Source organism: Protobothrops mucrosquamatus, unplaced genomic scaffold (assembly GCF_001527695.2).
Source record: "Protobothrops mucrosquamatus isolate PMUCROS unplaced genomic scaffold, P.Mucros_1.0 scaffold393, whole genome shotgun sequence".
In the NCBI taxonomy this organism is placed as follows: domain Eukaryota; kingdom Metazoa; phylum Chordata; class Lepidosauria; order Squamata; family Viperidae; genus Protobothrops; species Protobothrops mucrosquamatus.
Window position 1 is genome coordinate 410,384 of NW_015386724.1, and position 23,644 is coordinate 434,027.

Sequence of the window (23,644 nt, forward strand, 5' to 3'; positions counted from 1 at the left end):
GATGTTTTACTTGCTGGCGGGTGATATATTGAAAAGGAAATTGGAGCCAAGCCAGAGGCAAATGCCAACACTTTGCTTATTACCGGTATGAGTGACATACTCACCTGGCAGTGACTCCAGATAGGCACCATAGAACCTGATAGGGATGGTCACTAGGGACAGCAACTTTTGTGTTGGGATTATTTTGTTCCACATCAAAGCTGAGTGGACAACATGTTATTTCAATAGTAGAGAAAGGCCCATAGGCTATAATATAAATAGAATTGTCTTGAACTTCTCGATTACAATCACTCAGTTTATCATATACATCAGAGGTCCCCAACCTTTTGGGCACCAGGGACCAGTTCTGTGGAGAAAGGTTTTTCCACGGACCGGAGAGTGCATGATTTTGTGTGCTGCCTGCATTCCATGGATGGGGCTTTGCTTGTTTGTGCGGACCGGTTGCTGGCATGCCGTGGCCCGGTACCGGTCCATGGACCGGGGGGTTGGGGACCCCTGATATACATGACATTGACACTGACTTTAAGTTTTCATCATTGCCTTGGATAGATTATTGAGCTGCCTTAATTTCTGTCTGTTCATCTGTTGAATAGCTTTAAATTCAGTTGCTGCCCAAAAGCTCATAACAGAAACATAGAAAATTACTGATATATATATATATCATTCAGCACAAAAGTAAATGTACTTACCATTCTATTTAGTTGTGGCTTCAGATTATCTTGAAAAATTAACAGTCTTTACCATCACATGAAAACTATTGATCCTTAATGTGGAACTTAATAATTGCTCTATTTACATATGAATGGGAAAGATGGTATCACTATAATAAATGTATTTTTTCTTTGGGAGAATTGGGCAAAAGAAAATTTGAATCTACTGCTTAGAATTTTTTGAAGTTTAAAATATTTATGGCCTACTCACTCTTCAAAGGAAAATATATAGTACTTTGCTATGTAGAATACAATCAAATTAGGGTTCAGATAGATTAGATTTTAGAACCTCATTTCAAATCAGCCAGATACGGGTAATCCGTGGGTTATAACCACAATTGTGCCCAAAATTTCTGTTGTTGAGTGAAACATTGATTAAGTGAGCTTTGCCTCATTTTACAACATTTGTTGCCACAGTTGTTAAGTGAATCGCTTTAGTTGATAAATTAGTGACACGGTTGTTAAGTGACTCTGACTCCCCCATTGCTTGTGCTTGTCAGAAGGTACCACAACAGGTAAAATCCTAAGACACTGCAACCGTCATGAGTCAGTTGCCAAGTTCCTAAATTTTGATCGCGTGACCGTGGGGATGCTGCAATGGTCATAAGTGTGAAAAATGGTCATAGATCACTTTTTTCCAGTGCTGTTGTAACTTTGAACGGTCACTAAACGAACTGTTGTAAGTTGAGGACTACCTGTATTTAAAATGTGGTTAGATTGAAAACCAGACCCATATGGAGGCATCATGAATTGCCTCCAAATTTTGATGCATAAATCTTTGATGTATATCTTTAAGATAGCAGCCCAAATTGCCTCTTAATTAAAAATCATAAGAAAACAGAGAACATAAAAAAGAATGACCTGCGCCTCTCGCTGCCTTTTACAAAAAGCAAGGTATTTCACAGAAAGCATTAAACTATGGTTTCTTTTCTGCTTTGTACACTATTTCAGAAGCAGCAGGCATGTCCCACTTCGAAAGCAAAAAGCTAATATTTAGCTTAATGGCAGGAGCTGCTGGAGTAACCTATGTCCTGTGTTGGTATCTCAAGACACACAGACGCAGCAAAGCTATGCCTTTGCCTGTATTTCCAAATTCAGCCAACGGTTTTGACTTAATAGATTTTCCATATGAAACTCACCAAGAAGAAAGAACAGCTTTGCTGTTACAAGGAAGACAGCTTCAGATATTGGAGAAATTGAATGGCTTGGTGATCAGTGTGGAAGAACTGAAAAGGGAATTGACGTTTTTGAAAGAAGCTATTCCAAAGTTGGATGAACTTGTTTGGGATGAACTTCAAGGAAAAACAGAAAGCCGCAGAACCAGCCCTTTACACAGGCCTGCAAAGAAGAGAAAGATCGAGGCAGCAGCTCCAGGCGTATCTGATACCACCAGTTCTGAAGAAGCTGAAAGTGAAGGCGGGTGAGTATTTTAAAAATACTTGGGGTAGTGTTAATGAAACGCTTAGTTTTTAAAAGATAAAAAAGTCCAGAAAAGCAAGGTACTTTTTATGTATAATTTTTATTTATTTTTCAAAGGAAGATAAAAACCAATGCAAATTAATATAAGAAAAAGAAAGAAATCCAACAGAAAGATAAAGGTGCAAGAACGGAAAAAATTAAAAGAAAGTAAAAAAAAAATAGACAAGAAAGAAAAAAGTTTCAAAAAAATAACTTCCAATTTTGTTTGCAGCAGTTATAAGTACAGCTATAATTTTGCCTTATACTCAATGTTTACAACGTAACTCTCTTCTTTCTATAATCTACCCTGTCTAATCATCAAAACCATAAGCTATAAGTTCATTTTTTTCCTGTTTCATGCAAAAGGTCTTCAAAGGGTTTTCTCTGATCAAAGAATTCAATTTGGCTCGCTCAGCAAGTTCCATCGTCTTCACCATCCATTCCTCCATTGTGGGTTGTGCCACATCTTTCTATTATTATGCAGACAATAATATCAGTGCAGTTATGTACAAAAACAAAGTTCCATCACTTTTTTCCAAATGTTTGTCCATAAATCCCAAAAGAAAAACAACCTCATTTCGGTTGTATATTAATTTTTAAAATTCTCTCAATAAGTGTATGTATTTGTTCTAGCTTTTTCATATGTTCATTAAAAAGGATAAAATGTCCTTGTTCACATTTCCAACATAAATTTGATATGCCTTTACACATTTTCTCTTGTGACATATTGTATGGTATACCAATGGTATATTTATGAAAATCCTCTTTAAAATTATAAGATAGTGTACATTTCAATCATTTCAATCACTTGTTTTCCCATTGTTCCATCTGTGTATTATAACCAAAATTTTTAGCCCATTTTATCATGCATGTATATCAATGATATACATTTTAGCAATTACATGTTCATCATTTGTACACAGTTAAATTTCAAACTCAATCTTAGAATGTTCAGACTATTAATTCTTTTTATCTACTTTAAATCTTTCTAATTGTAAATAAGAAAATTACTTACAGCCATCAATTCCTCAGCCATCAATTCTTCTCTTGATTTTATTTTACATCTGTCTTGACAAAATTCTAGTATCTCACTATAAGTTAACCATTTGTATTTGCCTATTATTTTTCACCTGTAAAATGCTTCTTGTGCTGAGAGCCGCAAAGGTGTTTTGGGGCACAACCTGGATTTGTATCTATTCCCTATTCTTAATATGGCACATCTAACATAATGATTTTTAAAATCCACATTAACCTCAATTTTATCATACCACAAATATCCATGCCACCCAAATCTCGGGTCATGTTCTTTTAACTCCAAAAGCCTTCTATTTCTCAGTAACATCCACTCTTTCATCCAAACCAAACAACGAGTTGCAAAATACAGTTTCAAACTGGGTAAAGTCAATCCTCTTTTCTTCGTATTTGGTAACACTTTATATTTAACTTGTCTTTTTTACCCTGCGCACAAATATAGATATATTCTTCTGCCACTGTTTAAATTGTACTTCGGTTATCAAGTCAGATATTGCCTGAAACAAAAGCATAATTTAGGCAAGGTATTCATTTTTATCACAGAAATTCTCCCCAACAACGAGAGTTGTAGTTTCTCCCATCTTAACATGTCTTACTAACTTCGTTCCATGTCTTAATACTTATTTTGAAATAACATACAATTAATATTTGTCAGAGATATTTTACTTTCTTCTCAATTTTAAAACTTACTTTATCCATAAATTCTTTTTGAACTTCTATTTTCATATTTTTCTTAATAGCTTCATTTTCGGCTTATTAATCTTGAAACCTGCTAATACACTAAATTCTTTTAATTTGCCCATTTATATTTCAATTCCTTTTAAAGGATCTTCCAGAATTGGCAGCAGGTCATCTGGAAAAGCCCTTAACTTACAAGTTTCTTTTTAAATCGTTACTCCCACAATCCTCTCATCTGATATCTCTATTTAGTATTCCAAAAAACAAAATAAACAAGAGAGGAGTGAGTGGGTATCCCTGTCTTGTTCCTTTTTGTATGTTTTGATATGTATATGTGAAACAGAATATAGAGTGGAAGAATTGTATAGACAATTGTATAGATGTAGGTCTTTGGTTATTCGGGTGTTCTCCCGCGTAGAATTGGAAGTGTCTTGGTGACGTTTCGACGAAGTCACATTCGTCATCTTCAGGCTGGTGTTTTCAGCTTCGTGCTTCTAGGAGTAATGTGAGATCGCAGCTGTTTCTTCCTTTTAACTGCCAGTGGGGTTTGAACTGATTGGGTGGGAGCTTGGCTGTGTGGTGGTGACATCCACATCCACGCAAAAAGCAAACCCAAACCCACACAGATGATGAGGCACGACCACAAACAAGAAGCCAGTCCACAGCTGCATCATTAGCCACTTTAAACCCCCCCAATCCATACATGAAGCAAACTGACATCCACCATAAAGATGTGGCACGACCACGAACACGAAGCCAAACAACAGCAACACAGCTCACCATCTCAAATCCTCCTGCAACTCAGACTAATCCAAGCACAACAAAGCCCCCACCCAAACAGAACACTCCCTCATCCAATCAGAGCACAGCCAACCCCCCCATCCAATCAGAGCACAGCCAAGCCCCTTAACCAATCAGAACACATCTCCACCCAATCAGAACACAGCCAAGCTCCCACCCAATCAGTTCAAACCCCACTGGCAGTTAAAAGGAAGAAACAGCTGCGATCTCACATTACTCCTAGAAGCACGAAGCTGAAAACACCAGCCTGAAGATGACGAATGTGACTTCGTCGAAACGTCGCCAAGACACTTCCAATTCTACGTGGGAGAAAACCCGAATAACCAAAGACCTACATACAAACACCCGTGAAAACCTCAGAAAACAATTGTATAGATATGTATAGACAAAGCAAAATAAATGTAATTGGCCTATGTGATGATGGACATGCACTTTTTTATACAGTTCTAAAATTAACCACTAAAAGACAATCATTGAAAGGTTCTACTACTTTTGAGCAAAAAGATGAAATATGCCCACTGATGGATTTTCTAGTATCTCGTCCCACAAAATATTTGATGTTGGGCACATTCTAGTGTAGAGACAGTTTGGTATAATGGTTAAGGTACTGGGCTAGAAACCAAGAGACTTTGAGTTCTAGGTCTCCCTTAGACATGAAAAGCATCTGAGGGACTTGGGACCAGACACTGTCTCTGAGGCCTAGCCACGTCACAAGGTTGTTGTAGGAAAAAGGAGGGAGGACTATTAGGTATGTCAGTTTTGGGGACTTTCTTGAGATCTTCCCTTTTCTTGAAGTGGAAGGCCAATATGCTTGGATCCTGCCTCTCTCTAAAGGAGAAAGCTGAACCAGCTGCAAGATGTAAAGATGCTTGATTTACCCATAAGGGCTGTCTTTACCAATGCAGCTACTATCTATAAGCTCTAGAGAGAAACTGAAATAGAATTCTTCTCCTTCCCTGATAATGACTGTACTAATTTTCATAGACAAAAGCAACCTACAGCAGATAAAAAAGCTCTTGTAAAATAGGTCAATACAGTATTTGCAGACTTGTGGTTATGAATTTGATGGCTTGAATTTTACTGGCATAACAAATCTTACACCAATAGAGCCAGTATGTTCTAGAGCTGGACTAGAAGCAGAGAGTACTAGTCCTTCCTCATACACAGAAGTCCAGTGGGTAGACTTGGGGCAGTCACTCCCTCTCAGCTGTAATGAATTTTGGATTCTGCAGTAAGCCAGCTGAAAAACAAACTCCCTTGTTGCATCACTCATTGATATAAGAAGCAAATGTGAGCGCAGACTATGAAACCTTGTGGGACAAACACTTAAGAACTACAACAACAACTTGTAATATGCAGTACTGTCTTCTCAAGGCTAAGGACAAGACCTTGATTTTTTTTTAAAGGATTGAAATGTTTTCATTGGAACCTAAGAGATAATTTATCTTGTCTCAAGGTCTTGTGATTCAGTAAATGATACTGACTGCCATAATAAATCTTAATGCCTCTAAATGTCAGAATATTTTTGATTTGGTGTAGAAATGTTGTTAGTTCCAAATGATTGCCTTTTAAAACCCGTAATTCCATTGTGTATCTTTTCTACAATTCAATTGTCTGAAGAATTTTTCAGTTGGTAATTTTAAAGAAATTATTTTCTTCCTTTTAAAACGATAAACATTTCAACTGAAACTGAAGATAAGGATAATATCTATTGGAAAATTTGTATTTGCTAAGTTTCATTAAATTCAGATTGGCTTTATGTTTCAACATCAAAAATGTCACTGTAAATTAACTGAATAGGTTTTTTTAAAAAAAGAAATTATACAGTACAAGTAGTTCTTCTACAATTGAGCCCATCATTTCCATTGCTGAACAAGATAGTTGCTAAATGAATTTTGTCCCATTTTATGACTTTTCTTGCCACAGTTGTTAAGTGAATCACTGAAGATGTAACATAATAGTTAAATGGACCTGGCTTCCTCATTGACATTGCTTGTCAGAAGGTCACAAAAGATGATCACATGACCCCGGGATTGCAGCCATCATAAATACATGCCAGTTGCCTTGCATCCGAATTTTGATCATGTGACCATGGGGGGAGGGGAATGCTGCAAGGATCATAAGTGTGAAAAACGGTTGTAACTTTCTTCAGTCCCACTGTAACTTTGAACGGTCACTAAACGAATGGTTGTAAGCCAAGGAGTATCTGTAGTGCAAAGGACCATAGAACTGTGCCTGATTTAAGCGTAATTTAATTGGTCTGTCTGGGGATGTTGCCAAATTAATGAAAATGCTCAACAACTTTGCAGCATTCTTAAGATATGTTAATTACGAAGAAAAAAATAACAGTTAAAAGCGGCAATATAACCATGCTGGTTTTCAAGAAGAGGTTATATTTTTCCCCTCTCCTATTTTAGTTACATGACAGCTCATACTGATACTGAAGGAGAATCTGAGGAGGAAAAAGGATGGATCAATTCCTCTGTATCTTCTTTGATGCCAGAAGAAAAAAAAGATTTATTTAATCTTCTGCAGGAGATGGACAGAATTCATGGTGGCTCGGAACATGAGAAAAGAGAAAGCTTCAAACTATTGCTCGAAAGAGAAGAGCAGGTACGGTCGATAGTTCAGGGCCTTCCATGGCGTCCTTTTAAAAGTTTTAGTCGCGTTAAAATTTAAGGGTACATTTAAATAGATTGGTTTTAAGGGGGGGAAATCCCATTACTTAAAAATGACCCCTTTGATTAGCATTCCTAAATATTTGCTTATAAGTGGTTATGGTTATTCAGTGCAGACGGGAAATAGCATTTAGCAATAGCACTTAGACTTATATACCGCTTTACAGTGCTTTATGGCCCTCTGTAAGTGGTTTACAGAATCAGTACATTTCCCCCGACAATATGGGTCCTCATTTTACTGACCTCGGAAGGATGGAAGGCTGAGTCAACCTTGAGCCAATGAAATTCGAACTGCCGAACAACAGAATTAGCCTGCAATACTGGATTCTAACCACTGCCCTTCATCCATTGTCAAGTTCTGCCTCTCCTGGCAGGCTTTCTTCCCACATTAAGTTTGTGGGTTTTTACTGTGGGATTAGAGACAACATAGAATAATAGAATTGGAAGGGTCCTTAGTGGTTTTCTAGTCCAACCTTCTGCTCGAACAGGAGACCTTATATCATTTCACACAAATGGTTGACTAATCTCTTTTTGAAAGCCTTCAGTAATGGAGCAGCCACATCTTCTGAAGGCAATCTGTTCCATTGGTTAATTGCTCTCACCATTAGGAAATTTCTCCTCAGTTCTAGGTTGCTTCTCTCCTTGGTTAATTTCCCATCACGGGTTCCAGCAGCAACAAGGACTTCCCATTTTGTTTCCAGAATACAATAAGGAATTTAGTACAAGAATAAAGGATGGAAAACAAGGTTGGTAGGAACTTAGAATAGAATAGAAAAACAAGTGTTAGAAGGGACTTTGTAGGTCATCTAGTTCAACCTCCTGCTCAAGCAGGAGACCCTATATCATTTCTGCCAAGTGGCTGTTCAGTCTCTTCTTGAAAGCTTCCAGTGATGAAGAATCCACAACTTCTGAAGGCAAGCTGTTCCACTGGTTGGTTTTTCTCACTGTCAGAAAATTTCTCCTTATTTCTATGTTGAACCTCTCCTTGATCAGTTTCCATCCATTGTTTCTTGTCTGGTGTTCGGGTGCTTTGGAAAATAGATTGTCCACTCCTATCTATGATTGTTCCTCAAATATTGGAACACTGCTATCATGTTTCCTCTGCTCCTTTTCTTCATTAAACTAGACATGCCCAGTTCTTGCAACTATTCTGCATATGTTTTAGCCTCCAGGCCCCTAACCATCTTTGTTGCTTTTCTCTGCACTTTTTCTAGAGTTTCAACATCTTTTTTATAGTGTGACCAAAACTGGATGCAGTATTCTAGGCTTTATAGAGTGGTATTAGTACCTCATGTGATCTTGATTCAATCCCTCTTTTAATGCAATTTAGGATTGCATTGGCTTTTTTGGCTGCAGCCACACACTGCTGGCTCATATTTAATTGATTGTCCACTAGGACTGCGAGATCCATCTCACAGTTACTGCTATTAAGCTAGGTTTCACCTAATTCTGTATGTGTACTTTTGTTTTCTCTTGCCTAAGTATAAGGCTTTACTTTTCTCTACGTTGAATTTCATTTTGTTAGGTAGAGCCCAGTGTTCAAGTCTGTCAAGATCCATCTTGTTTATGCTAAAATGAAGATGGTGGAAGGAAGCTGGCACTGCATCATGTATAATGTCTGTGGCCTTTCTAAAGAAATAAAAGTGATACTTTCTTCAGAAGCAGCCCTCTTGCATAGGAAAGAAAGATAAAAGTTAGCTCAGGTGATAAAAGAGTCTTTAATGCGTAGGGGAGATGCCAATGTACATGTTGCCAATGGCTATTGCTAGATGTAGCCATCATGGCAGCCAATTTGTACAAAACCCCATTGCATGTTTTCAACATTCTATATGTGGCACACATATGATCTGAATGAATGAATGAATGAATGAATGAATTTCAGTGGTTAGATAAACTCATTTGAAGGGTCAAAATAAGCTATATTAGTTCCGTTTGCAGAAAGGAAAAAAACACTGTATTGCTTCAATGTCACTATCTATAGAAATCTATCAGGCCATGCAGCAAAAAATCTTACTTTGCTGCAGATACTTTAAATTTTAGATCCTGCAGAGACTTTAAATTCCAGATTCTATTATTTGCTGCAACAAAAAACTCTGGGAAATTTTTTTTGTGACATAAGGCCATTTCTTTGGGGTTACTGATCTGGCGGAATAAGTGCATTCTGAGTCTCCACAATTTAACAGCGTCATCTTTTGGGACCCAGGAAGGGTACAATGTCGGTAGTGGCACCTTCTCTCTGGAATTAGGGCCCCCATGAGATCTTTACAGCTCCTACTCTAAGTGATATCCAAAAGGCCTTGAAAACCTGGCTGTTCTCCCAGATCTTGGCCTAGGGTGGATGGAGTTCCCCTGTTTTTTTATGGATTTTCTAGATTGCTGTCTTGTAATTATCTTGTTTTTTGTTTTGGCCTACTTTATTATATTTCATTGTTTTTAAGTTTGTTCTATGAGCAACTTCCGAATTGGTTGGAGTCGGGCAGCATCAAAAGTGTAGTCAATAGATAAAGTACAACATAACGCATGAGGCCAATGAATTTAAAATACAAGACAATGCAATCACTTACAGAGTGGCACGTGGGGAATTGGGGGGGGAACAGGCATTTTTAAATATGTCAAAAGGCCTCTGCAATAAAGCCAATCTAATTCATCTCTGTGTTTGCAAGCAGTACCGAAACCATCCTGGCTTTCTTTGGAGACTTGCTCGAGCTTATGGGGACATGTTTGAGTTAACTACAGATGCTGAGGAGAAAAAGAATTATGCGGCTGAAGGTTGGCTGTTCAAATAGATTTTAAGGCAAATTTGTTCAAACTAGAAACATATCAGGAATGCTGTTTTATTGTTGCTTCTGCTGAAAATAAGATGTAGTTCATTTAGTCAGCTGAGGAAAAAAATAATTTAGGTAACAATCCTGCTGAGTATTAATCTGATTCCCTCTTTACTTTTCTTTGCTTGTACCAGGACAGCTTCCCACCAAGAAAGATGATGAGAATATTTAGCTGATCATGTACGGTATATTAGTGGAATTTCAGAGAAGGAGCTTCCCTGCCCCAGTTCAGGCTTCAGGTTTTATTTTGTTTCAGGTTCTTTTTAATTTCCTACCAAAACATGCATTGTATTTTTCAAAATAAGAATTGCAAAGCTGAATATGTTTGTTTATTTATTAGACGTACAGTACATCTTTCCTCTAAGAATTGAAGGTAACATGCCTTTTCCTACTTTCTCCTAAAACAGCCTTGCAAACAAGGTTAGGCTGAGAGACAGTGGCTCTATATAACCTTCCACAGCTGAGGGGGGACTTGGACCTGGATGTCCCCTGCCTAGCCCAGTATCTTAATCACTACACCATATTGGTTTTATCCTGGATATGTGTCCTGCTGAATTAAATTAATCTGAAGTCACACAACGGATGTGAGGGTGATATGGCTGCGACATCTGCAGACCTGCACCTTTTTCGCCGAGCCCTGAAAACCCATCTATTCCGTGCGGCCGGCCTGGCGTAGTCTTAATTATGTTTTAGTGCAGGTTTTATATGGGGTATTTTAGAGCAGGCCTTTATTTATTTAATCTGATTTTAGAATAGGTATTTATTGTGATTTTTATTATCGCCTGTTCACCGCCCTGAGTCCCGTAAGGGAGATAGGGTGGTATACAAATTTAAATAAACATAAACAAATAAACATAAACATCTGTCACCCCATTGATCACCAGGGTTGATTTGGCTGATCTGGCTGGCTAGTCGGGTGTCCCTTTCCTCCCTCACTGCTCCATGTGTGTCCCTCCCGAAGCTGCGCGCTCGGTGGAAGAGGACGACCATCCCAGATAGGAGTGTACCAATCTTCAGTCAAGGGAGCCACACAAGATTCCCAATTTAATGTCATAGTCAATATATAATTGTATTTATTATTGAGTGAATGGAGCATGATCTAATATCACTTTATGCATATTGTTAAAATCTGTAAAATGCACCTTTTTCAGGAAAACTTGTTGGAGAGAATGCAGTTAACTTGGATCCATCAAGTGCTGAGAGTCATCAGTGGTAAGTTTGAATAGTGGATTTTTTACCATATCTTTGATCTCATTTCTACAACTTTTAGTCGTGAAAAGCCTAAAACAGACGAACTGTTTTAATAAATGCATACCGGGAATCCTCAACTGACAGCCACAATTGAGCCCAAAATTTCTGTTTCTAAGCAACAGTAAGTAAGTGTGAAAAAGGCTCATAAGTCACTTCTTTCAGAACCGTAACTTTGAACAGTCATTGAATGGTTGTAAGTCAAGGACTACCTGTATTCACAGATTCAGTTCTTGACATCTTCCTATAATTGGGCTGAGAAAGTGACCTGAGATGTAGCAGACTGAATGGTCAATCTGGCTCAGCGTTTTCTTTAGTACCAGCTACTATTCTATTCTATTCTATTCTATTCTATTCTATTCTATTCTATTCATACTGTGTGATTAATATTTATATATTACTTTTATGTAAGGATGTAGGTCTATACATATGTTGTATATAGTATGTGTGTTATGTACAGTATGTGTACACTTTGAGAGCAAGCAACTAAATTTCATTTTTAATGTGTGCCATTGTGCCCACAGTAAAAAATGACAATAAAAGCTATGTGTCTGTCTGTCTGTCGATCTGTCGATCTATCTATCTTGGATTATTGATAGGAATATTTCCCAAACAAGGGAAAATGCTTTCTTTTAGTTGAGTTTGATTCGTGGTGACGCTATGAGAAATATTTATTGTTTTCTTGTCACTAGTATGCAAGTCACTAGTATTCATCAATGCCACCTTGCAGAACAGTGTTTCTCAACGGTGGCAACTTTTTAAGACAGGAATTGAAGTTCACGCATCTTAAAATTGCCATAGTTGAGAAACACTCTTCTGGGATATTTCCAATCTAGCCATCAGCCCTGCTTTTCCCAAGTGGGTTTCTATTCAAATTCTAACCCAGGTTTGATCCTGTTGAACATCCACATTCATATAAGACACCTCAGATGCTATCATCTGAATGTCTTTATAATTATTGCTTTTTTTAGCCTTGGCCATTAGATGGAGCTATTGGATTCTTTGTTTTTCTAATTTCCTAACTGTATGATAAATTCTCATTCATTGAGAATCTTTCTAAGTTACTGAATTATTTTACAATTCACTGATGCTGTAGATTTTCTTCTATTCTGAGATTTCAATGAGAGAAACAGCTTTGCTGTTTTAAGGCTTTAGCTCAAATCACTCATATTCTGAACCGCCTTTCATTATATGTGCTGAATTTTCTCTCTGTCTTGTTTTACATGTACAATACTATAAAAAAAATTACTGTCTCTCCCTCAGTATTACATTTACTACAAACCAGCTCAGCTTTTCTCACCAAATACTGTCTGGGAAAATGAATTTAGTCTCAGCACACGCAAAGGGCATTAAACAAAGGGAAGCTTGGCTCGCCTCTTTAAAAAGTTTCATTTTGGGATGTTTATGGAGGTTATCAATACCCAGGTCATGGTTGTCCCAAAGATGCTGTTTTCAAAGGCATCTGAACTTTCTCAATTTTTTACCTTGAAAATGTTTCACTTCTCAGCCAAGAAGCTTCTTCCGTTCTGAAGAACTGAAATAGTTTTGCTCATTTTTTGCCCCTTATAAATGTATTTTTCTCTCTCTTTTTTTTAGCCAGTGTATAGTAATGAGGTAAAGTAAGATTCCTCCAGCTATCCAAATGAAAAGATGGTGGTAGGCACTTTTATCACTTCCTCTTCCAGTATTGTTGCAGCTTTTGACATCTGTTTCTCTTCCTGTATCCCTTAACAGATTTTCTTGTCTCCTATTCTATCTTTCCTATCTTCTTCCCGTGGCAAATCTTTTCCTTTCTCTAAGTGCAATTGAAATGTACTTTTCTTGGGCACTTCCAGATATTAAAAACATAAAGAACTTCCACTCTGTAAAATTTAAGAAACCATAGTTCATCCAAGGATCAATGGAGCTTCCTATAGGAAATCTTATCCTTCTTCTATGAGCTGCATTGGGTTTGCTCTCAATGAAAGCTGATATTGTAACAGGAACAATAATACAAGAGTTTGGAGGGACCTTAGAGGTTTTATAGTCCAACTCTGTGCTCATGCAGGAGACTTTGTACCATTCCAGACAAATGGCTGCCCAAGGTCTTGCTCAGATTTTATAGGCATCTCGCTCTAAGTGTCTAGATTTCTATTTAGACAAAGTGTTTGGAAATCTGCTTTATGTAAACTTTTGGATAAGTATTTATTTTTACTAGGAATTTGAGGAGCTGTGAGAATTGATTTCTTATTTGTGTATTGTGGTTGAAGCAATAAGAAGCTTATGGCAACACCTAGATCCTTATCTAGGTATAACAGGTTGAAACTGGATCATAAATGAGCTACTGTATGTATTGAATGTTTTTGGTTGCACATTATGCCCTCAGTAGTAGCAGAAGATATCAGCAAACTCTTGTACAAAGACTCCATCCTTCACAGATTGCAGGCTTACTCTATCATCTTTTATATTGCCCATTATATTTATCAGTTTCTGAGAAACATTGAAAGGTATGAATTATTTCTCAGTTCAGTTGTGATGAAAAAGAAATATGTTCTTCTCTTTCTGATTTTAATAAAGAAAACTATGTATTACCCTGATTTGTACTAGCTATGCAAAAAAAAAAGAAAGAATCTAGATCATCCAGAAATTAAGTGATAATAAGTGCAGGGGTCAGTGATGAGTTAAGATCTCCTCTTTTAATTGTGTTTAAAGTTGTTCTACTGTTATAGACACAATGGCTTGTAGCTAAACATATATAATAAATAAACAAACATGAAATATGCAAAATATCAAAGAGGGAATCCAGGCTTAAATTCAGTACAAGACTTAGGTTTTTATGAAATGAAAACTCTCCAATTTTCAAAATAACAGACTTGGAAGGGACCTTGGACATCTTCTAGTCCAATTCTCTGCTCAAGCAAGAGATCCTATACCATTTGGCTGTCCAATCTCTTCTTAAAAATCTCCAGTGATGGAGCACCCACAACTTCCGAAGGCAAGCTTTCCCACTAGTTGATTGATTTTACTGTCAGAAAATTTCTCCTTAGGTCTAATTCTTGGTTCTCTCCTTGATTAGTTTCCATTCATTTTTCTTGTCCTGCCTTCAGGTGCTTTGGAGACTAGGTTGACCCACAGTTCCTTGTAGCAGCCCCTCAAATATTGGAACACTGCTATCATGTCAACCTTAGTCCTTCTTTTCACTAGATTAGACATACCCAATTCCTGCAACCATTCTTCATATGTTTTAGCCTCCAGTCCCCCAATCATCTTTGTTGCTCTTTTCTGTACCCTGTATTCTTTCTAGAGTCTCAACATCTTTTTTATATCATGGTGACCAAAACTGGATGCAATATTCCAAGTGTGGTCTTACCAAGGCTTTATAAAGCAATATTAACATTTCATGTGATCTTGATTCTATCTCCTTGTTAATGCAGCCTAGGATTGTGTTGGATTTTTTGGTGACTGCAGCACACACTGCTGGCTCATTTTTAAGTGGTTGTCCACTAGGACTCCTAGATCCTATAATCAATGGATCTACTCTAAGCATAACTAAGACACGATTCCCTTTTGTGATTTATAGTTTCATTCTTGTTTATCACAGTATAAAAATGCTTTGTTACGTGGTTTCATTTATGTAATATTATTGATATGCTGTCCCAATCCATGCAGGTACTGGGAATACAGTAATGAAAAAAATACAGTAATGAAAGTCAGCTATGATGGTTGCCCATACAAAACCAAGGACCAAAAGCTTGGCAGAATAATACCTTTTAAACTTACTTCCTAAAAGATCACTTGGTCTAAAACCTCTTAAGAAGCAATGATCCTCAGCAGATCCTTGCTAGGGTGGCTGACTGGAGAAGTAGATTCAGTTTTGGCAAAGTATTGCAGAACATAACCTGCTGTTATACACTAAAGTTGTCATGGGCTAGGGGAATAATCTGAGGTGAAATGCTCAGTGGGGAGGGCAAAGGAAGCCAGTAAAATTCCAACAATCACTTCTCTTAATTTATCTCATAGTAAAACTATAAAGACAGATTTTGTATCCAACATGGAATATGGTTAAGCTATATAAATGTGAGGAAAGTAAAGTACGCCATTTTGAAAAGATTGGAGCGGACTCCCAATATAGCAGTGAAGAAGAATTATCTAGTATCTAGTATTATCTAGTGTCTAGTATCTCCCAGCCATTGTGGAGTGGTCTAACGTCAGTCTGGATTACTGTTATGTCAATTGAATATTGGTTGGTTGACTTGAAAATACTCTAAATCATAATAGGGATCTTGCCTAAAGCTTGATTCAGCCCAAAGACCTTTCTACAGCCTTTTAAAATATTTTTTCTTCAAAATGAAAATTGTCCTGCAACATCAATTTCTAGTAAAGTGTATTTTTGATATATGAATAGGGACAAGGATGTACATGATTGCTATTGTCAAATCTCTATCATTGCTGAGATACAGATATGGCAATGGATGGCATTCACAAAGAAATAAAAATTGCAATTATGTTGCCCTTATGAGCCATAGTGTTCATTTTTCCTGCTTTTGTTGAAAAAAAAGAGATTGTCTCTCATCTTTTGGAAGCTGAATATGAGGCAAAATGTGGTATCTTTTTCTGTTTTATTTTATACAGTCTGTTCTCGATTTCCCATATATTTAACCAATGGATTAATACTTGCTAGCTTCATGTACATAGCCTGAGAAAGAGAGATTCCAGATTGTTTTTAATCTACTGGAATCTGATTGCTGTTTTGTAAAAATTTAGAAATTCAGCTTTTTAGTGTAGAGATTGTAAAAATTTTTAAAGTTTAAAAATCTCTGTTAAACTTAAATCAGTTTCTGGTTTGTGGAGTTGAAATTCTATTTCAGACTTCTTTAGGACATGCGTCACCAGCCTGTATCTTTAAATTACTTTCTAAGACCATCATTTCTTTCTCTCCTTATATAAAATCACAAATCTGTGGTAGCTTAGTATAACCTAGAATAGTATCGAAAGATTCCAAAGAAAGCTGGCATAGCATTGCAGTCATTTAATCAAATCACTAACATAGAATCACATTTATACTGAATCACATTTATACTGATTCTGATCATGGTTTTCAAAATAATTATAATGCCTGTCCCAAAACAGCTGTGGTGTTCACAGTGCATCTTATGAACATAAATTGCCATCCTATCTGACACTACAGCTTTTCTCTTGTAGATGTCAGTGAATATAGACTGCAGATTATTGTTCGTGTGACTTTTCCACTAAGAGAAAATAAGCAGCTTTCTCATTCATCCAGAAAAGCCCTCACATACAGAAATGTAGCCCTTAACTGGTTTAACCCAGCACTTTTCTTCTCTTGTCACGCACAGACTTGGAGATTCTATGAAACTTCAGGATTAGCTTATTTGTATTTCATTGTTTTCTTTTCTAGCTGTAATCCGTTTAGCTATGGTATGCTGAGTTTATCTGATTAGCACCTAATGAGCCAAGTGGAACTGGAGAGAAAGTGATGTTGCCCTCTGCAACATAATGAGAAATCAAGTTTTAGTAACCTTGTTTCTCCTAAATACTTGAAATTCTTTAACTGTCTTTGCTAGGAATATCAAGTCTGGTTTCTTTTTGAGCTGTGTTACAGTGAGATGATCCCATCTGTTTGGATAGAAGAATATCCTGAATATCCTGAATTTGTCTTGTAAAGAAAACAGATTGGGATAAGGCGACAAACTATAAAATAATGAATTGCTCCCTATTCCTTTCCAAACCTGGCATTCTTCACCTGGATAGCAATACAGTTTCAGCAATACAGCTGATGGGTATTGGTTTAGAGAAGACAGATAGTTACTGTATCCACAAGTTTGGAAAAATATATATTTCCACTCCATTGCTGCAAGTCAATTGCAGTGTGTAATTGCTGCTTGGACAGCAAGGCACAAGAGTGTGAATACTTAATAGCTGAAGTTGAAACTCATTTACAGTAAAACCACCCTAATCTTTATGGATGATCTGAGTCAGGACTGAAAACATAAAGATTTGAATCAATGAAAACTACACTTGGGAATTTGTTAACACAAAACAGATTTTGAGCTAGCAGAGGCATATTGATGCTGAGTTGGCAACTAAAGATGCACAATAAAAATGGACCTGTTGTCTAGTTAAATAAATCTCATTGCTTCACCCTTTGCAGTTTTAAAAAGTTAAAGCAATGAGCCTAAACACCACGACGCCTAAGGCTTAATTCCAGTAGATTTAATGTAACTTTCTTTAACGCAAAATGGTTTAGGATTGTTTATAGTAATTATTTTTCCAGAACAACAAATAAATAAAGCACTTACATAGTCTTTTTGTTGATGTTTGTACAAATCAGAAAGAGCCATTTTAGAAGAGATTGGGTAATATATTATAAGAGAAGGAATGCCTCTTCTAAGATGGTTCCCTTCCTTATAAATACACTACTTACGTACTGAAAGTAATGTATCAGGCTGGCATTGTTTAGCGACCACAATTGAGACTGGCTTACTAAGTGAAACCACAACTGTGCTTAAAAATGTATTTCAGCTTTTCTTTGCTTTACAGACCTGTAAAGTGAATGTCTTAACTGCAACATTTAATCATTAAAGTATTTTTTCATCCCCATCATAATTGCAAATGGTCACTAAACAAGGCAGTGGCTAAGCAAGGGATATCTGTATTGTAATGATCATAAAAGTCTAATGATTTTCCCCCTTTTTTTCTCCCCTCTTTTTTGTCACTTCCTTTTCAGGTTTGCAATGATGTGTGGCTACATGTCTCAATTTGAAACTATACAAAACAAAATCAGGAACGGCTATCTTTTTAAGGTATGTTTTGGGTAGTTTTCTTAAACTGCTTGCTACTGTTATTGACTTAATTCACCTTGACAGCACTGAAGTAAAAGTAAAACTAACTCTGTCTGGGAGGCATAGTTTACTGTTACATTGATGAATGTTTGTGTGTGAGTACAATCTTCCATATAACTTAAACTAACTTTCAAACTGAAAAGAATTTAAAAGTGCACCATTTGGATTAAGCACATTTTTTTTGTCCTGCTTCTACCCTAAATGCGGAAGGAGCAGCATGAGACCCCTGCTGACCTGGAGGCCCAGAGTGTGTGCTTTGATATGCCTTAGAAATATTCATTTGCCCTTGATTCCATGGATTCCAACTTCCGTCTCTGCTCAAAACAGATTTAAAGTGCTGTCCTCTTAAAATCAGCACCATCTTACTCCTGAATTCAGTTGATTGAGAGAGGATTCCTGAAATGCATATCACTTTTGTCATCTCTGTCTGTACCCATTCTTTAGTTGTCATTAGACATTTTTAATGCACGTATAACCTTGATGAACTCTTAACATTTATGAAATACCAAATCAAACAAGATGCCTGAATTTATTGTGGCAAAACAGCTGAAAACAGGAAGGGCAGTTCTTTCTTATGATCTTTCTTACAGGAACATCTTGACAAAGCAATTGCACTTAAGCCACAAGATCCCCTTTTATATTATCTCATGGGAAGGTGGTGTTATGAAGTAAGTATCTTGTGATCCTTTTAAGCATGTACCCATCAGAAGTTCATGAAGATTTTTTTTTTTGAAAAGAACAAAAAAGGGGAGGGGACCTGAGTGATTTTATAAAATTTGGGACTGGATTATAATTATACCTCACACTGGTATGAGAGATGCACTCTAAAGTCCTAAAGGGTTTATAACCAGGGTTCTTCACAAAAGCCTCTTCCTAATTTAAGATCTGATGGAGAAACCCTAACCCTAAGATAGAGGGACAATGTTTTACTTTAGTTACCACATATGCCTGCTTTTATTTTATTTTTTCTTCTGTTTAGTTATATTTATCTTATATCTGCTTAACAGTTGTTAGCCTGCTAGAATAGAATCCAAGTTGACAATTTATACATCACCATTCGTATAATAAAACCACTAATAATCACGACCTACTCCTTTTCATAAACAGAAAATACTCTTTATAGTTTATATATTATTTTCAATTACTCACATTTATCTAAAGGTATGGTAATTATCTGAGATTAAAATAATATCAAATTCCTTCAGGTCAGGTGAAACATTTGGAATCAAATTAGAAAATAACTAGAATATTGAGAAGGTTGATGTTCTTGTCAAATAATTTGGACAAATGTATTTCAGGAAGGATGATTATTTCTGAAGCAAGGGGGCGGAGCCTATCAGAAAGCTGTTAAAATTCAAGGATGCAGACTTCCATATGCTAGGTTAATTGCATAGGGTTACAGTTAGGATAACTCACACAATAGATCAAGTGTGGAATTCAATCTTGTATAGATGTTCATGGGAGTAAGACTGTTAAGCCCAGGATGTTTTGGATAAACAAATGAAGGCTTGCCCTGGGTTTTTCATTTTGGAACTGGTGAGGTGTCTGATTCTTTTGTCTGAATATAAGAAAAGGCATGCCCATCAGTTGTCATTCTTTAGTCTTGGATAAATTTACTCTCCTTCGTTGAAATCTACTTTATGGAATTGTTAAGCTAAACAAAGTCTGATACTAGGAAAAGCCAGGAAGGGGTTGGCAATTTAAAAATATATCAAAAGGGCTCTTTTAGAAAATTACGTGAGTTTAAAAGCTGCCTCATCTTTTTGAAACACACCTCAAAATCCATTTGGAGAATTTCCTTTTGCAAATAAATTGTTCGCCTTTTAGGAGAATGGAATAATTGAATGTGTGTTCAAAACTTTGTTCCATGCATATTCTTGATTCTGTTATAGCAGAGGGCATCAATCTTTTCAACTGGGAGAGGACTGTACACTTAAAGAAACAGCTCCATTTTATTTTGCATTGGTCAGGACCCACTTTGGATTCTGTGTCCAGCTCCAGGCAACACATTTTAAGAAGATTCAGAGAAACTATAATAGGTTTGGGAAGAATAACAGCTAATTAGAAACTAGATTCTGTGAGAGATATTGAGAAAGAGCCAATAAAATGCAACAAATCCAATAAAGTGCAGTTCAGTGGTAAGAAAAATAAGGCCCTGCATTTAGACACGAAAAACAAGTGCACAGGTATAGAATAGGTGATACCTGGCTCAACAGTAGTAACTGTGAAAGGTGTCCTAGTGGACCACCACTGTGAGCTAGCAGTGTGCTGTGGCTGCCAAAAAAGCCAATGCAGTCCTAGATTGCATCAACAGGGATAGCATCAAGATCATGAGAAGTGAGAGTACCACTTTATACTACACTAGTGAGGTCACACTTGGAATATTGTGTTCAATTATGGTCACCGTGAAAGAAAAAGATGCTAAGACTCTAAAAATAGTGCAGAGAAGAGCAACAAGGATGATAAAGGGTCTGGAAACTAAACTATATGATAAATAGTTAAGGGAACTAGGTATGTCTAGCCCAGTGATGGCAAATCTTTTAGAGACCGAGTGCCCAAACTGCAATCCAAAACCCACTTATTTATCGCTGGGTGCCAGATGGGTGTGGCCTACTGGGTGGGCGTGGCTGTGGTGGTCATGGCAGATTGGGTGGGTATGGCCACTTCGATGTTGCTCGTGGAGAGAACTGCCTGTGGGGGCAGGGTTGGGGGAGATCCATGGGGTCTCTGGCAGGTGGGGCGGTGGGCAGGAGGCTCGTCCTGCTGGGTAAGGCGAGGCAGGGCGGGGGTGCCATTGTCACAGGGCAAGGTGAGGCAGGGGCCGGGGCGGCTGCTGCCTGACACCATCAGCCGCTGCACACAGAGGCCAGTGAGTGCATGGGTGCTGGGATGCATCTGGCCATGTGGGACCTCGGCAAGTTAGCGGGCAGCTGGTTGAAGAGGGACGGTTGCCATCTCCAGGGCATGGCGTGCGTGCCCACAGAGAAGGCTCTGAGTGCCACCTCTGGCACGCATGCCATAGGCTCACCACCACTGGTCTAGCCTATTGAAGAGAAGGATTAGGATGACATGATAACTGTTTTCCGGAATTTAAGAGGCTGTCACAGAAAGGAAGGGGTCAACTTAAGCACCTGAGGACAGAACAAAAAGCGGTGGGTGGAAGCTTGTCAGAAACAGATTCGGACTGAAACTAAGGAGCAATTAAACAATGGAACATATACCTCCTAGAGTTGTTGGTGCTCCATTGCTGGAGATTTTCAAGAAAAAACTGGACAACCGTTTGTCCAGTCCAGAATGACATAAGCAGGAGGTTGCACTAGAAGACCTCCAAGGTCCCTTTGAGCCCTATGATTCTATGACTTCTAAGATGACATGTTTAGCCTTGAAAAGGTTGAGCGGGGGAACTTGATAGTACTTTGTATAAGAGGATGTCATCTCATGTTTTGTAGTGCAAGTCATGGAATAAGGGGTTTCAGTTACAAGAAGGCAGATTTCAGCTGAGCATTAGAAAAAAAATTCCTAACAATAACAGCAGTTTAGCAGCAAAGCCAAGTACCGTCCTAGGGGAGTGATGGACTCCACTTGGTTGGATAAATTTGATGTCAAGGCCGGAGAGCCCTCTGTCTGGAATACTTCAGTTTGGATTCCTTCACCGGAGATTGAACTTAATGGTCTAGATGGCCCCTTCCAACTCTTATAATTTGGCCTTTTAAAATTGTAATTATAATAACGTTTCCATTTTAAATGCTTTAATTTTATTTTTAGAATATGCTAGAGTCAAGTAAAACAGGACCTTTGGGGAAAGAAGGATTATTAAGCAATGTAGATCAAATTCGCATCCAAACCAAAATGTGAAACTGAAATCCTCTATATCAGTTCTTATTAATTTTTGCAAGAAAATGTATATTGCCCCAGACGGTTCCTTTATTTTGAAACTCAGCCACAAGTTTTAGAAGCTGATTGCAGATTCCACATGGAAAATCTAGACGCCTATGTGCTGCAATATCACAGATGAAACTTGTTTGTGAGCCATCAATTTGTGATATTCCAAGTGTGTGTGCATGCATGCAGGCTGGTATGTGCATAAAAAAATTGAATGGTTTCTCCTATATTATAGAAACAGTATTTCCCTTTATTTTAGTTTTCCAACAATCCATATACTGTATGCTTCAGCTGGATAGAATGGCCTTAATGATGTTGTTCAAAGGTCTCTGATTTTCCAAGAGTTCTCCCTCTCAGTTATATTGACATGCAATTTTCCTGTCCTTGAGTTGGCAGAAAGTATACCAACATAAATTGCATGGCCCTGATATCTGAAGCCCCATTCTTCTTCAGTGACAAGGTTAGAGTCTGATGCTGTCTTAACAGTTTTAATGTAGGGCAGTTCACATATAGCAATTGGCTGATTTCTGAGTTGCATATCCCCTTCAATCCCCCAGTGTGTTTAATGTGTGGTGGAGCCTGCCTGGAATACTATGACTGGTGCCTGGAATGGAGATTTTCACCCGCTTCCAAGTTGCTTGAATTATAGATTGCTTTCATTGAGGTTCCCCATAGTACAGAAATATCCAGGCTGCTTATGTCTACCAGTCTTCTGGAAGAGCCCTCTAGCCACGTCCAAAAGGAAGAAAAGAGAAGTTGTTGGGTCACAAGCATGATGGGTGAAGTGTGAAGAGGTCATATATGTTTCTTTCTATGGCCTTCAGTTCTGTGTGTAGTCTGTTGCCCAAGCTATTTTAGGAAGTGTTCTTCCAGAAGACTGGTGGACATACATTCAGAAATACCCTAATTGACAGGCCAAAGAAATGGCATTACAAGGAAATTGCAAAGAGAATCAAGAGTGGTCCTTCTCATTTGTAAGCACTTTATGAGGGAACGGAGTAAAGAGAAAGGAAGTGCTATAAGGAAATGTCAGTGTTGGCAGGAAGTGGTCAGGTCTGGTTCAGCCTATGCCAGTGGCTCCTCTTTGAAGCTGAAGGATGAAAACAGGCGGAATTCTTGTCAATTTCACTGCAGCTCTCCTGTATCCCAAATCAGTAAGTGCTGCAGGACAATGTCAGCAAGCGTAGCCCATGAAGTACACAAAATTGCACACATACATGCACATACACACACACCCATTAAAAAGTGCAATCATGTAAAATGCCTTGTCATTCAAAACAGCAGAAATACATTCATTTGTAACATAAACTCCCTCTGAATGAATGAATGAATTTGCCTTCATTCATGAGAACTCTCTTTGCCCATTTAAATCAACCAGGACACTCGTTGATTTTTTTTTTAAAGACAGTTATTGGTTTATAAAAGGCTTCTCTTTCAAAAGATGGGCAAATATGTTTTAAAACAGGTCTAGAGTGCTAAACCTGTGTATA

The 23,644-nt window shown here is 37.7% G+C and overlaps 1 protein-coding gene across 1 annotated transcript in view; it reads left to right on the forward strand.

The window, feature by feature from the left end:
• The first annotated feature begins 1,619 nt into the window (after positions 1 to 1,619).
• Positions 1,620 to 23,644, forward strand: part of RMDN2 (regulator of microtubule dynamics 2) — a 29,258-nt gene continuing 7,233 nt past the window's right edge. Inside the window, exons 1-6 of the mRNA XM_029284142.1 lie at positions 1,620 to 2,130; positions 7,097 to 7,292; positions 10,024 to 10,126; positions 11,334 to 11,394; positions 18,158 to 18,233; positions 18,863 to 18,940. Coding sequence (XP_029139975.1) covers positions 1,673 to 2,130; positions 7,097 to 7,292; positions 10,024 to 10,126; positions 11,334 to 11,394; positions 18,158 to 18,233; positions 18,863 to 18,940 — 972 coding nt within the window. The 5' untranslated portion in view covers positions 1,620 to 1,672. The remainder of the gene's footprint in view (positions 2,131 to 7,096; positions 7,293 to 10,023; positions 10,127 to 11,333; positions 11,395 to 18,157; positions 18,234 to 18,862; positions 18,941 to 23,644) is intronic.